The sequence below is a fragment of the Alnus glutinosa genome, chromosome 8 (genome assembly GCF_958979055.1).
Source record: "Alnus glutinosa chromosome 8, dhAlnGlut1.1, whole genome shotgun sequence".
NCBI classification, from domain to species: Eukaryota; Viridiplantae; Streptophyta; class Magnoliopsida; order Fagales; family Betulaceae; genus Alnus; species Alnus glutinosa.
Window position 1 is genome coordinate 23,331,193 of NC_084893.1, and position 15,811 is coordinate 23,347,003.

Here is a 15,811-nt window from a genome sequence, read left to right on the forward strand (position 1 = left end):
GCCAAATTCATTAATATTAAAAATTTTAAAAAAAAGAAGGGGTGAAAAGAGATACCCTAATTCCAATTAGGAATTCATTGGGGCCTTTAGGATTAGAAAGAACCCCTCAAATTCAGAATTTTTTTTAATTCATTTTACCATTTAATAACGTATAATCAGATCTCGCTAACTAAATATTTATAACTTGACAATTTAATACAGATTTTTGAAGTTTGAGGAAGAATTATGAAGTATAAGGCAAAGAAAAACAAGTCAAAACAATCTCTTCCCCACAGCACAACAAAGTCAAAACATCAACATAATTGTTATTTGGCTTCTAAAAATTAATACAAAATAAAAATTTCATAATTATTTCCTTAAATAAGAGTCTCACCTTTTCCAAAACCAAATATTAAAACAGCAAAAAGAAGAAGAAGAAAAAAAAAGAAAAAAGAAAAAGAAAAAAGAAAAGAGATAGAGAGAAACTACAGATAGCGAAATTAATGTCTGCTACAGATGAAAACTCCTTCTGTGTCTGTCTCTCTCTAAATAGACACCCACAGTTAAAATAGACCTCTCTCTTGTTTCTCTCTCTTCGGAATAGGAATCACAGAGAGAGAGAGAGAGAGAGAGAGAGTTTGGTAAATGGTAATTGGAAACGAGATCTGAATCTAAACCCACCTAATAGTTTTCCTTTCTTTCTGTTTTTCTGTTTTTAATTTCTCCTTTTGCCAAAACTCGGAGCTTTGGGGCCCTTTGTCAAAAAAAGGGTCTTGACCTTCACAATCTCGCTCTTTCTCTCGGGTTCTCCGCTTGGGTTTCTTTCTATTGCTGGTAATAACCCGCCTATCCTTTTCTTTTTAGTTTTTTTTTCTCTCTCTCTCTGGTACTGGTATCCGTCATATCGTTTTCAATCTTCTTCTTATATTTTTTTTGGTGTTTTTTGTATCTTTTTTTGGCTGATCCATGTTGATCTCGATAATAGAAGGTAAGAAGATTGCATTCGGGTCATGTATTGGTTATTCTGTTGAATTATTTGTTGTGGGATTTGCTTTTGCATGCCTGGTTCGTTTATTGCAAGGACTTGATCTCGATAGAGCACTTGCTTTTGTTGAATTTTTGCGTTGTTTGATTATGATTTCTCTTGCATGATTGAGATGGAGATGTGTGTGCTTTGATTTCTTTCTCCTAATTTTTTTTCTTCTTAGAATTGTTTCATTCATACACACTTTTGTAATTGATTGATTGGATGTATTAAATGCATGCGTGTTATGTTTCGTTTTTGCAATCGTAGTGCTTTTTATCTGGTTTCTTCTTCTTGGGTCGTCTAGATGGTCGTTGAAGCTCTTGGTTGCCATTGTACTGTAAATAACTGGTAGCTTCGAAACTAATCTTGTGCATCTATTTGTTTTCGGTGTTCTAGATTAAAGATCTCTGCTGAAAATCAGAAAATTATTCCCCTTTCTCTTTGTTGTTGTTTTCTTTGCTCAGCGTAGTATTTTTATAATTGCCTCAAATGGGTTTTCGTGAGTAGGAATGCCACACACTCCCACTCTCACACTTCCAAGTGCACACTCCCTGATGTTCCAAGTGAAAATTACCATTGGATCTAAAATTCAATAGTGATCCATTCAAAATTTAACGGTGATTTTCACATAGGGGAGTGTGCACTTGGGAGTGTGTAGCATTTCTCTTTGGTGAAAGCATAAAAACCTGCAAATCATATAAATATGTACTGGTCTGAATTTTTCAGAAGATGGGGTTTTCTATCTTTGTTAACATGGCATGTTCTTGCTTTTTACACCAGGTTTCTGGTTTTGAGGCTGCTTTTGGGGTGAACCATGGCTATTGAGGTTGATGGGTTTGAGATGGTCCAAGGACCAATGGAGACTGTAACCGAAGGAGACACTACCATTTTGCATGAGAAGGAGAATGGTAAATTGGATCAAGGGCCAGGGCTTAATGAGCCAATAAAATTCGGTTCGCATGGAGATGAACCAATTAAAGGGGAAGGAAATAATGTTTCTGTCGCCAACTTCCCGAAGGATGCAGTTGATGAGTGGCCTGCACCTAAGCAGATCCATTCTTTTTATTTTGTCAGGTGTCGACCATATGATGACCCGAAAATAAAAGTTAAACTAGATCAGGCTGATAAAGAGATTCAGAGGAAAAATCAAGCCCGATTTCAGATCACTGAAGCACTAAAGGCAAAAAGGGTACGTAGGTTAAAGTTCTCCATAATGACGGTCTGGAACTGCAATTTTATTGGTTCATTTGAGCTATAGATCTATTCTGTTAGCATTAGCTTTAATTTCTTGGGGCGCTAATTCTAGTTGGAATATTTTTGTTCAAATACACTTATTCCTTTAGACTAGCAAACGCAGCCAATACAGTTAGAGTAGAACCCTATAATTGAGGTCCTAAAAACAGATACCCATCCCAGAGTAACTATCTTGCTTCAAAAAGGAAAGATTTCATTTTATCTCCAGACTTGCTAACTAATTCTTAATATTTGTTGCTTTCAATCAAAACTGCCATGTTAGATGAAAGAAAAGGAATAACATGATTGCATGCATAATTGCAGGTCAAAATAGACCCATCTTTAACTGGAAGATGACTTGAAAAAAGGTTTCCTTTTGTAAAGAAAATACATTTGCATCTGAAGGATTTTAGTGATGAATAAATTAGGATAAGTGGGGAGAGCTATTGCGATTTTAAGGAATATAAAACTGATATAAATGAGTTATTAAGTTCTGTTATTAGTGGGTACTAGATTTTCGTTGTAGTTTATTGCTATTACAGTCGGTCAACTTTGAAACAAGCGATGAATGTGAGCATTTGGGAGTGTGTAGCATTTCTCTTCCTCCAAATGGGCTGGGGCACATACTACTTCCTGGCTTTGTAGGGCTCCTGCACCCTTCATCTCATGTAGTTTAGCTTTTTCCTCCTTACAACCAAAAACAGAGAAAAAAAAAATTGATTTCCTGTAGTATGTATATCGAATATTCCCTTCTTAATGACTTTTTGGTTTAATTAAGAATCGAAAGACGAGGATATCTATATTTTGAGAATCCAATGGTACTAAGAGCAATGGGAGTTGAATGTTCCTAGAATAAACGGAATAATTGAGCACGGTTTTCGTAGCCAATATTCTTGAAGGATTTCGTTTCGAGTATGTCTTCTTATAATTGATTAAGGCTGTGCTTAGCACTTGTTGCTGTATCACTTTTGGTCACCTTAACAAAAGTGATAAGTGAAATTTGAAAAAAAATACCACAGCTGTAGATACAGGTGGTTTGACCACTTACCACTTTTGTGCAAATGGAAGGACATTTTTTCTGTACAATGAAAACAGATATTCCTAGCAATAACAGCTATCATGTATTTTTTATTAAATACCTTTGTAATGCCATACAGAAATTCTTAAGTTCCCTCGAATACATTTTGACACAACTTCATGATTTTTTATTTTTTATTTTATTTTATTTTTCTTAGCAAGCACAACCAAAAGGGAAGGGACACAACTTTATGAATTTGATCTTGCTGTTCTATTTCTTCTTTTCTCCAGTCAGATCGAGCAGAGTTGATTTCTCAGATTAGAGCTTTGAAAGACGACAACAGGCAGTTCAGGACTATCTTTGATGAGAAAAGAAAGGAGATGGAACCTCTGCAACAGGCTCTTGGCAAGCTGCGCTATTCAAACTCTGCTGGTCGTGGTAGTGGTATATGTTCATCTGAGGAAGAGCTTAATGATCTGGTATTCTTATATATTTTTTTCTCCCCATGCTTTATTTAATGTTTTATTCAGTTTATTATGGGCTTTAGTGATCCTTGATGCCTTTAATTTTCTTATTCTTTGATTATGGATTTGTGGGTACAGATCCAGAGTTTCCAGTATCGCATACAACATGAGAGCATTCCGTTGTCCGAGGAAAAGCAAATTATTAGAGAAATTAAACAACTTGAGGGGACAAGGGAAAAAGTTATTGCTAATGCTGCTATGAGAGCAAAGATCCAAGATTCATTGGGTCAGAAAGAAGCCATTCAAGACCAAGTTAAAGTAAGGCAGTTCTAGTTTGAATTGTATTGTTTTAGAGCTTGTCATCTCACTGACTCTTCTCTAGCTGTTCATGGTTTTTCTTTCATTATGATGTTCTAAGTATTTGCAAAATTATATATGTCATTGTAGCTCATAGGCGGTGATTTGGATGGAGTAAGGAAGGAGAAACAAGCAGTTCAGGGCAAAATTAAGCAACTTGATGAAGCACTAAAGGCAATTGACAATGAGATTAATTCTTTATCGGAGGAGCTGAAAGCTGTAACCCAAAAGAGGGACAAAGCTTATGAAAGCATTCAGCAACTCAGAAAACAGCGTGATGAGGGGGTAGGTTTTACTTTGTTGCGACATTTAGAGAATTCCTAGTGAGCTCTTTAAATTTGGCTTTACTATAAAACTTGACAAAAAAATCATATAACGAGCCCTTTAGCCAATGTTAAATATAACATTGGTCAGAATTCCTCTTTAAATGTAAGGAGCCCAAAAAGCAAAAGCAATGTTTTTCTAATATTATTTTTTGGTTTGGTTTGAATTGAAGTTGTAGTTGGGCAGAGAAATTAAATTCTGGTAGTTAGTTTCACTAATAAAAAATAATATTTAGTTAAAGTTGAGAAATATTTAGAGAGTTTGATATTTAGTGGTTTTGAAAAGTGGCTAGCTTAGTAGTTTTTTAGAGTTAAATTTAGAGAAAATTTGAAGTGATTGTGAATGCTCTTATAGATCCTTCTGTGTGTGCACGTATATGTGGGCTTAAAGATGATCGTGCTCTTGGTGGTACTATTGGGCACTTTCTGAAAGCACCTAAAGCTTCCTTAGCCGATTATGAAAGTTAAATCAATTTGTTTCAGAGTACTCAAAATTTCAATTAGCTGCTGATGCAATGCCTATACCATCAATATGGCCAACCAAGGCTCCTTGTGTTTCCATTGATGCAAGGCAGGTCATGGTAAATTATGTGGGCTGGATATCTGATATATGTTCTGCAGTTGATATAGTATGAAAGTCGTTGTTGGTGAGAGAAGTGTAGTTTATACTTTGTAGAACATTGGAGTTGGAGAAGCTGTTGAAGCATTTTACAATGATAACTGCGCCACATAGACCAGTCTTTTCCTTTCCTAGGAGCATGTGTAACAGTGTGATAGAATGGTGCAAGCAAAAAGAAGTGGTTTTCTGTTGCCTAGATTGCTTGACATCACCTTATCATTACCTTGCTTGGAAAGGTTCATTGATTAATATTAGTAGTATTTAGAAACCCGGGTTGCAGTTCTCCATCTTTGGTCTCTCTAGTGCTTTATATAATCTTCTTTGGGGCTCTGTTGATTTTTTTTTTTTAGTTATTGCAGCTTACGTAGCGAAACTTAGAAGTAAAACATGGCTGCTCTTGTTTATTTGATTGCTAGTCATATCTATTAAATTTGATTTTATGATTTGGTTGATAATTGAATATTTTCCTTCAAATATTTATGCTTTCAGGGTTATTTTATTTTTTCTTCCTTCCAGATAAACTTTTGTATCTGGTTTGGGACGTTTTCATGATCTTTTTTTTTTTCTCTTTCAGTTCAGTTACCTATAGAATTTCTTATGAAAATCGAGAAAAGTAAAGGTGTCATTTAGGTGGGTGGGCTATTTTGAATTCTTGTCAGGTAGAATGGTGGTGTGTTTTAAAACTTACCAAATTTAATATTGTAATTAGGCATAATTTTAGCAGGATAAAAATTAAATATAGGTTGGATAAATTTGGCTCCATCGGATCTGGAAGCCAAGACCTCATTTTTAACCTAACTAGGTTCAGATGGTTTAAGGTTAGGTTTCACCCACTCTTTAATCAGTACCCACTTCTTTTGGTTGGTAGATGAAATAACAGAAAGGTTAATTAACGTAACATTTTGGCACGTGCATGCATGCGTGCGCACACACACTCATGATGGTTTACTTAATGCTATTCTTCACACTTATTTATCATACATCTCACATTGGCCGTCGTCGTGTGTTTTAAGTGGCTTCTCATGTTAGCCACTTTAAAAAAACAAAAGTATAAGTAACTTAAAACACACCACGTCAGCCGGTGTAATATGAGTGATAAATAGATATGAAAAGTAGCATTACTCGTATCATAATGAAAATAAAATTATTTTGTACTTCATTATTTTTTATGGTAGGCTTTAGGATCATTATGTGTACACTGCTCCTCATATGTAAAAGAGAAATTCTATTTAGTAGACTCTTGTATAACATCCATATAATTGGATGATGTGACAGTAAAAATCAGACTTTCGATTATTACTTTAAAAAAAAAAAAAAAGAAGTGCTAATCCAAGGACTGATTTTTATGGCTATATCATTTATTTGTATGTCAGTTGTACAGCAGTCTACTAAATAACATTAGTCTATATAAAAGTTATCATCACAAACTTCTTTATTGCTTGTTCGACTTATTTTTTATTTTTTTTAAATATTTTGAAGTTGGAAAAGAACTATGACTCAAACACTGATATGCTCACTGTAGGTGCCCTTTTTCTCTATGCTGTTAATTATGCTTGACGTTCTGTTTTGGTTCCTTATAAAAATGTGGACCAATCTTCAGTAGCTTTCAAGCTTCCTAGAATATAATTATGTGAAGTTTACATTAGTAATTTGGTAGTATTTCGAGTTCAATGTTAAACTAATACTGTCCTATTTTTCAGAATGCCTACTTTTACCAAAGCCGTACGGTCTTGAATAAAGCACGAGAGCTTGCTGCGAAGAAAGACATCAAGGCTCTTGAGGAACTCTCGCATACAGAGGTTTGTTCGACTAGTGTTTGTCCATTGTCAAGAACATCACCTGAAGTTGATATTCTGGTTGTACTTTAACGTCTTTGATATGTTCATGATTAGGTTGGAAATTTTGTGTCCCACTGGAGCAGTGACAAGGCTTTTAGGGATGATTATGAGAAAAGAATTTTGCCATCATTAGATAGTCGACAATTGAGTAGGGATGGGCGGATGAGGAACCCAGACGAAAAGCCTTTGGTGGTATTAGAAGAAACTACATCTTCTGAAACAGAGACAGCGGCAAAAGCCAGTGTGAAACAATTAAAGGAAGATTCCAAATCCCCTTCACAGGATACTTTGCCCATACAAAAGGCCCAGAAGGAAGCAAAAAATGTAGCTACAGATTCGAAATCCTCCGTGGAGCATATTAAAGTAGAAGACAAGGAGATCTCTGGGTTAGAAAAGCCGCAGAAGGACACTCCTGTGAAGGACAATGAAGTTGATGCAGCAAAATTGAAGGAGATGAAAAGAGAAGAAGAAATTGCAAAAGCTAAACAGGCCATGGAAAGGAAGAAGAAGTTGGCAGAGAAAGCAGCAGCCAAAGCAGCTATAAGGGTTCAAAAGGAAGCTGAAAAGAAGCTCAAGGAAATGATTAATTTCTATATTTTCATCATCATCGGTTTGCTATTTTCTACTTACTGTGGAGCTTTAAACTGACACTTTCTTTTCCAATTAACTTATCTCAGGAGCGTGAAAAGAAAGCGAAGAAGAAGGCTTCAGCATCTGGACCTGCTTCTGATCCCGAAGAACCAGCAGAAGAAGTGTCAGATGCTGCAGAACCAGAGAAGACTGATGAAAGTGTTGAAGCTCCAGTTCCAGCAAAGGAGAGGGTTCAAAAGGGGAACACTATCAAACACAGGAATAGATCAAAAGGCCCAGATTCAGTCCCAAAAGTCATCCTGAAAAGGAAGAAGTCAACTAACTACTGGGTATGGGCTGCTCCTGCTGCTGTGCTGGTTCTGCTGTTTTTAGTGCTTGGATACTACTATCTTTTCTAAATAGTGAGTTAGAAGAACTAAATAGAAAGAGTCATGGACCAGTTTTTCTGCTTAAGCGTGAGTGGCTAGGGTTGTAGTGTTAAAATTAAGTTTATTCCTGTTCGTTACATCCTTTGAGGGGATGGACTCAAAATCATAATGTTGCTGGTAGCAGCTCAGTCACAGGGGAGAAGCTACATACATTTACTTTGACTGGATGAATTTTCAAATTTTGACTTTTGATCAAATTTCATTAATGTTATTTGGATCCATAAACTTGCTTTTATAGAAGCTTGATTTAGATAATAAAATAAACTTTTGGATTAGATGGAGAAGACCCATTTACACCTAGGCTTAAAGATGGTTGAGCCCGAGTGAATTTGGATTCATGCCCCTCTCTCAAAGGCTTCTCTTTTGGATCACCCAGAAAGAGAAAGAGAAGTAACCCAAGATAATTGGCTTTTGATGGCATTTTCTTGAAGGGAAAAAAGCTCAGCACTGAGGAGTTAATATGCCCTCTAGTGCTTTTTTCAGCCTAAAAAATGTTAAAAGTAATTATTCTGTTGAAAAAAAAATAGCTCTTAATAATTAAATTTGACTATTATAAGTCATTTGTCTGTTTTGTTGAAGATGCTTATGAGCAAGATTGAGCTATTCTTCAAAGGATAAAAAGTGGATTGATTGGCTGCTATGATCTTATCAAGACTCTTTTTAAGCATTGAAGCTAAATTTTTTGAAATAATCTTGTAGATTACATTTCACATGCTTATAAGACGAAAATGATTCATTCATTGTATAAGGTCCATTTTGCTTGGGGATGAGCGCAATAAAAGTGTGATCGAGGCCTTTGAGCAGTCAAGTAGGCAACCTTCTCTTAAAAAAAAACATTTATATATACATATATACCATTCATAAAATTATATATAAAAAAAAAAAACTAATAGGAGTCTCATCAAAAGAGCTTCGAGACTATTCCACCTGTATTGTATAGACCGATTTTTCTTTTTTCTTTTGTTAAAAAAAATTATTCAAAAAGAATCGTTTATTAATTTTTTTTAATTTTTTTTCTTTTTTCAAAAAAATCGTTTTCTTTTTTTAAGAAAATCGTATTCATTTTTGTCTGTATGTTGGTCTTAGAGTCATTGACATTTTTTAGTAGTTTAAAAAAAATACCGTCACTTTTTGGTAATTTAGTAAGACATTGACACAATTGACAATTTTGAAGGATATTGACAATTGAGTTGTAATTTGAGGGGTATGCGTATCCTTTTTTTTGTTTTAATATATAAGAATAAACATGCTTAAAAAACATAATAAAGTTAAAATCAGAATTTAACTATAATTTAATGCCCGAATTTCAAAACAAATAAAGTTGAAAAAAAACATTTTTGATAATTTGATTTTTTTAAAAATAAAATTAGAAAAAGTGAGATAAAATCTAATTTATTTTTAAAAAAACTCTAACAATATAACAAATAGAATCAAAAATTTTCTTGTTCCCAGCATACCAGCTTTAAAACTAATTTGTGATGGATCTTTATTTGAATTTTAATTCAATATTACTTGGAGAGAGTGTGGAAATGGATGGAAAAAGGCGGGAGTATGCGTGGAAATTAAATAGAATTGTGTTTTTCAAAAAAGAAAAAAAAGAAATAGAATTGTGTCGCCTACGGAGAGGAGGAGGATACACGAAATCTTTCCTTATTTGGGTCTGCAACATCACCGTATTTCCTTCCTTTTTTATTTCCCAGGAATCCAGCTTTTGCCTTCCTTCCCCAAATTCTCCTCCCCTTGCGCATCACGCAAGGGGAGGAGATCGAGCCTCCAAATAATAACCCTAACCCATTAATTTGCACCGGAGATCGGCAGAAAGCCATGCTGCCATTCATCAAATCCTCCGTGTCCGTGAGAAATTTAATCCATGAAATTGTTTCCTCCATCAACTTCTTAACCCTAAAATCTTCTTCTCGCACTCAAAAGGGTCTTCATTTCCGGCTCCTAACTTCATCAAGTCCTCATCATCAACTCGGTCTTCTTGGTCCCCCGGAGCTCCACAACCATGCCCCTGAAACCCGATCCAACACCGGTGACCCATTCCTGGACCTCATGGTCGCCAACTACAACAAAACCGCCAACCAGACGCCCCCCATGGGCTACACCGAGAACCGCTCGCCCACCTACCTCTCCTCCGGCAACCCTTGCCTGGACTTCTTCTTCCACGTCGTGCCCGATACCCCACCCGAGTCCTTGACCCAAAGGCTCGAACTGGCCTGGGCCCACAACCCGCTCACCACCCTCAAGCTCATCTGCAATCTCCGAGGGGTACGTGGCACTGGCAAGTCCGACAAAGCCGGTTTCTACACGGCGGCGCTTTGGCTCCACGTGAACCATCCGAAAACTCTAGTCCACAACATCGAGTCCTTGGCCAATTTCGGCTACTTCAAAGACTTGCCGGAGATTCTTTACCTTCTTCTAGAAGCTCCTGATATCCGGATTAAGCAAAAGGAGGAGTGGAGTAGGAAAAAACGACGTAGGAAGCCGACATTGGTGAGGAAGGATATTGCAAGCGCGGCCAGGAAAGAGAACCGCGTGGCCATGGCCAGAAAGGCCCTAGAGAGATACAAGACCGACAAGGAATTCCAGATCTTGCACGACGGCGTATCGGACTTGTTCGCCAAGTTTCTGAAGGCCGACGTCGAGTTATTGAACTCCAAGACGTTTTACGACATCAGTTTGGCGGCCAAGTGGTGCCCGTCGCTCGATTGCTCGTTCGACAAGTCGATTTTGCTTTGCGAGAGCATTGCGAGGAGGGTTTTCCCGGTCGATTCGTACCCGGAATACCAGGGCATCGAAGAGGCGCATTATGCGTACAGGGTGCGGGATCGGCTGAGGAAGGAAGTTCTCGTGCCGATTAGGAAGGCGTTGGAGCTGCCTGAGGTGTACATGTCCGCCAATCGGTGGAATGAGATTCCGTACCATCGGATTCCCGCGGTAGCCATGAATCTTTACACGGACAAGTTCTTGAAGCACGACTATGAGCGGTTTACGAAGTATTTAGAAGAAGTTAAAGGTGGGAAGTCAACGATTGCGGCAGGGGCATTGCTTCCGCACGAGATTATATCGTCTCTGAACAAGCGAGATCACAGAGCAGTCCAAGTGGCTGAGCTTCAGTGGAAGAGAATGGTGGAGGACTTGTCCAAGAAAGGTAAGTTGAGGAACTGCCTCGCCGTTTGCGATGTCTCCGGGAGCATGTATGGCACCCCTTTGGACGTGTCTGTTGCAATGGGGTTGTTGGTTTCGGATCTGAGCTCAGAGCCGTGGAAAGGAAAGGTTATTACGTTTAGCGAATCGCCTCAGCTTCATATAATTCATGGCGACGATCTTCAGTCGAAGATGAAGTTTGCGAAGAAGTTAAACTTTTGTAACACCAATTTTCAGAAGGTGTTTGATCTTATATTACAAGTGGCTGTGGCTGGGAAGTTGAAGGAGGACCAGATGATTAAGAGGATCTTTGCGTTTAGTGACATGGAGTTTGACCAAGCTTCGCCGACCGACTGGGAAACCGACTACGAAGCTATACAGAGGAAGTTCAGGGAGACAGGGTATGGCTCTGTGGTGCCGGAGATTGTGTTTTGGAATCTAAGGGACTCGAGGGCAACGCCGGTGACTGTCAACAGCAAAGGGGTGGTTCTGGTGAGTGGGTTTTCAAAGAATTTGATGAAGTTGTTCTTGGATAGTGATGACGGGGCCATTAACCCTGCGGATATCATGGAAGCGGCCATCGCCGGCGAAGAGTATCAGAAACTTGCTGTGGTGGATTGATCATAATCTCTGCAGAGTATCAGAATTTCAGTTTTCTTTGAGTCAAGAAATTATCTGGCATTTTATTTTATAATTAAGGCAAGCAATAAAACAATTTTTTTTTTTTGAACATATATTGTATTGGATTGCTTAAATGAAGATATTAAGGTTAAATATATTTTAGCCCCCAAACTACCACCCTTTCTCCGGATGCCCCCCAAACTACCAATGCTTAGATTCTGGCCCCCCAAACTACCACTTTTTGATTTTTTGGCCTCATCCGTCTATTTATGCAGTCAATTCTAACAGAAATTGGCTAAATACCCGAAAAATACCTCTCCCTTAACCGTGGGAATTTCAAAGTGTAGGAGGGGTATTTTCGGAATTCTGTTTAGAATTGACGGCATAAATGGACGGATGGAGCCAAAAAATCAGAAAGTGGTAGTTTGGGGGACCAGAATCTAAGCATTGGTAGTTTGGGGGGCCATCCGAAGAAAGTGTGGTAGTTTGGGGGGCTAAAATATATTTATCCCAAGATATTATTAAGGAAAAATGGTAAATGATTTTTGCACACACTCACTTTGTACACACACTCAGATACTCGAGTCTCATTGTGAGTGTGTGCGTAAATAACACAACTCAAACTATATTTGTTCTATTAGGATTAGGAGTGTCCATGCAGGCGCAGATGTAGTTATTCGTATTATTCACAGCCGTATCTGTAAAATGCAGATATTACTTTTAGATATTTGCATCTATATCATGTTTTTACTAACTGCATCCGTACAGTTATTGTGGTTATTAAATGCAGTTATTATCCATTTTTTCAAATTAAGTAATGAGCCTTTTTTTTTTTTTTTGAAGTGAAAGATCACTTTCAATAGATAGAAACGAGACCAAATCGGTCTAATGTTCAGGGTTACAAAAATTTCCTAATAAATCAAGTCAGAGGCACATGGGTAGAGCTTCCTCCATCCAAGCAAAGCCAAACTAAGACCATAACAGACCACAGCTGCTACAAAATAACCTAGGCAATAAAAGATGCATCTACGTATACATAAGCCTCTACTTGATAGAGGAGAGGTGACACATTCTGAGCTATACAATAACTTTTACAAACCAGGTTTGATCTAAAAATACAGAGTAATTGCCTTACAATAACAACAAAACTGAAACAAAAAACAACAGGGAACAACGACCAAACATGAACAAAATCAGGGCTACGCCATCAAACCGTCTAGAAGAATCCGAACCCAAACTCTCGGCAAAATTACCCCCACGAGCACACCCGAAAGACAACTCATGTACCCAAAAAATACACCCCTTGTGCAGGGAAACGGTTACCCAAGGAAAATAACCGTCACTCGAGCCATCGGTCTGACGCCGGCAAGACCATCGAGAAAAACAAAACAAGGGCATCTTTAGGCAAAACCGCTAGAGTGGAAAAAATGCAAGGTCCGGCACTAGTATCCACCAAACACAACCAGAAATCCAAGAAATAAAGCCCTTCCCTTCAACAATGCACCCAAAGCACACCCGTAAAGAAAAACGCCCTGGACCCAATCTAGAACAACAGGGCATCATCAGGCATAGCCGCCGGTAAGGAAAAAACACTAGATCTCGGAACCAAAAATCAGCACCAATGGCCACGAAACAGTCCCGATCGACCGCCGTTAAACCCCAACAAACCAACAAAACAAACCTCCTCATCCCAGAAAAGGGCAAGGGACCAAATCCTTTCACCTCCAGGATACCGACGACTCCCAAAGAGGAAAAAACTTTTATTTAGATTCAAAGCCTAAACAAACAAAACTGGGGGGGCTTCCCTCCTCTGAAATACGGTCAAAAGTGGACGAAGCCCTCATAGGAAGAGAACTCTCGAAATCGCATTAATGGGCCTTTTGAGCCTTCTTTAGGTCTCTATTATGACTTATTTTAAACGATTTTGAAAATAATTTAAGCAGATTTTTGGTGTATTGGGCTTGTTTAATTTTTTTTTTTTAAAAAAAAAAGCCATAATAATTTGAAAATATATTAATTTTACATTACTTTTGTTTTTGTCGTAAGTTTTACACGAAAAATCAACACAGCCAACCAAACCAATATAAACATAACATATATCTCATCCAAAACAACTTCATTTTGGTATTAAACACCAAAACGACATCTTGTTGGTGAATTTATTAAAAACAATTATATATATATATATATATATATATATATATACCGCATCTGGATGTGTGGATAGCATATGCGGTTACTTAATATATATCTGCTCGAAACCCTAATTAAGACTATGAAATGAGGTTATAAAAACAATAAATTTGTCTTCATATTGCATCCGAGATGGGGTCTGAGGAATTAATTATTTCATTGCAAGCATTTTTATGTTCTTCCTTCTTCCCTAGGGGATGCAGTACCAAAGAATCTCACCTCATTGAGGTACTTTTTCTTGTAAATAGACATCTAAGATGCAGTGAAACATACTATATTTCATATTAACATACTTCAAATAAGCATGTTCGTAATTACAATAAATTAACCATGCAACATTGCAAATATATCATAGCATGTTTTACTTAAAAACTTTTGTTATTCTTTTCCTTAGTTACTTTCTTAGTCCTCGGCCTCAGCTTGTAATCGTATGCACTTATATTATGTTATATATTTTTTAGATTGATTCTAAGCCTTTTCTAGTGTCTTAAGATTTTTTCAGACTAATTCCAACAATCATTTTTCTCCAAAAATTTCATCTTTTCTCAAAATTTGGGCAGCTCGTTCGGACCAAGTCCAAACGGCTCTATCAACCAAGCTTCTCGATTTTTATTCAATTTCAACCTTGTTCAGACATGGTCCGAACTATCTACCAATTGAGCTCCTCAGGTACTCTAGCTCCTTGTTTGGACGTGGTTCGAACGGAACAATGATTGAGCTCATCAGGTACTCTCCTTGTTCGGACGACATCCAAATAGAACATCGACTGAGGCTTTCTGATCTCGATCTCAACCGGACAACATCTAACACCGTTCGGATGAGGCATCACTGAAGCCTTGTTTTTGCTTTGAATTTCTTCATCCGATCCATTCAGTCTCTAACTTAACCAACCGTCTCTTTTACACCACACAACCATCACAAGTCCAACATAAATTTCTATCATATTCATTCTTACGTAAAAAAACTTCATTTGAGAAACAAAAAAAAAAAAAAAAAAAAAGTTTTTCCTTATTTATAATAACAACAATCGCGACAACGTCTTCAACATATCCAAATAATGTCAAAACAATATCTTCATGCTACTACAACAACAATATTCCAATAACTATGACAACTCAAAAACAAAGAGAGGCCATGCATGAGACTTTGGGATTTATACCTTTTGTACGTAGTCTTGCTCCTTTCTTCCTAGTTATACTCTACTTTTTAACTTTCTCTTACAAGAATCAAGCCTGAAGCCCCCATTCTCAAAAACTCAAAACTAAGTTCTGCTCTCAGTATTTGGTCTCTCAGCCGATGGACAAAATGAAAGAGTGAAGAATTATGTGCACTGTACATATGGTTAAAAGAAAACGGAAAATTATGTGCACTGTACAAAATAAAAGAGTGAAGAATTATTTACAAAAGACAGAAATAAAAGAAAACGGAAAATTCATAGGATCTTTGAATCGACATTGGCGTTAGCCTATAGTTTTGATATCATATAAAAACTGATAATAAAATAAAGAGATGAAGGAAATAGATGAAAGAGACAGAAATTAAGGTGATTCGACCTATGACATAGGTCTACACGTTAAAGCTTTATAGGCTACATCTTTTCTTAATTCATATTTGATTTGAGTACAATGCTCAATTTATAGAGTTTTATATGTGATTTGAATAATTTCAAATACAAACATAATCCTTGAATTAGGGTTAACAAATCCCTTAATTTACGATATTCAAATCATCTAAATCATTTGATTTATGGGATACAAATCAACAATTATCTCAAAGAATTTATATCATTTAACGCATGCTCATTTGGATGAGCACGTGTCAAAGGCTATGCCATTTCTGCTTTTGCAACATGTGGAGCTTTTCTCTTGTTCAGACGAAGATCTCACCCGTCCGAACAAGCCTCAGTCAAGCTGCATTTAAAACTCCTATCTCACAATAAGAGGTAATTTTATATTGACAAAGTGACTCAA

General features: G+C 37.1%; 2 protein-coding genes across 3 annotated transcripts; both read left to right on the forward strand.

Annotated features, from left to right (window-relative positions):
* The first annotated feature begins 507 nt into the window (after positions 1-507).
* Positions 508-8,102, forward strand: LOC133874923 (proton pump-interactor 1-like). Of its 2 annotated transcripts, XM_062312843.1 has the most exons (8): positions 508-813; positions 1,787-2,195; positions 3,548-3,736; positions 3,860-4,039; positions 4,169-4,363; positions 6,721-6,819; positions 6,913-7,432; positions 7,534-8,102. In XM_062312843.1, the coding sequence occupies exons 2-8, from the start codon at positions 1,821-1,823 to the stop codon at positions 7,845-7,847; spliced, it is 1,872 nt and encodes a 623-aa protein (XP_062168827.1). In that variant the 5' UTR covers positions 508-813; positions 1,787-1,820; the 3' UTR covers positions 7,848-8,102. The 2 variants fall into 2 exon arrangements, with proteins under 2 accessions (XP_062168827.1, XP_062168825.1); XM_062312841.1 differs by lacking the exon at positions 508-813 and adding an exon at positions 825-967 and having other exon boundaries at positions 6,913-8,102.
* A 1,403-nt stretch (positions 8,103-9,505) lies between these two features.
* Positions 9,506-11,759, forward strand: LOC133876389 (uncharacterized). Its single transcript, XM_062314657.1, has one exon. The coding sequence runs from the start codon at positions 9,702-9,704 to the stop codon at positions 11,646-11,648; it is 1,947 nt and encodes a 648-aa protein (XP_062170641.1). The 5' UTR covers positions 9,506-9,701; the 3' UTR covers positions 11,649-11,759.
* Positions 11,760-15,811: the final 4,052 nt, after the last annotated feature.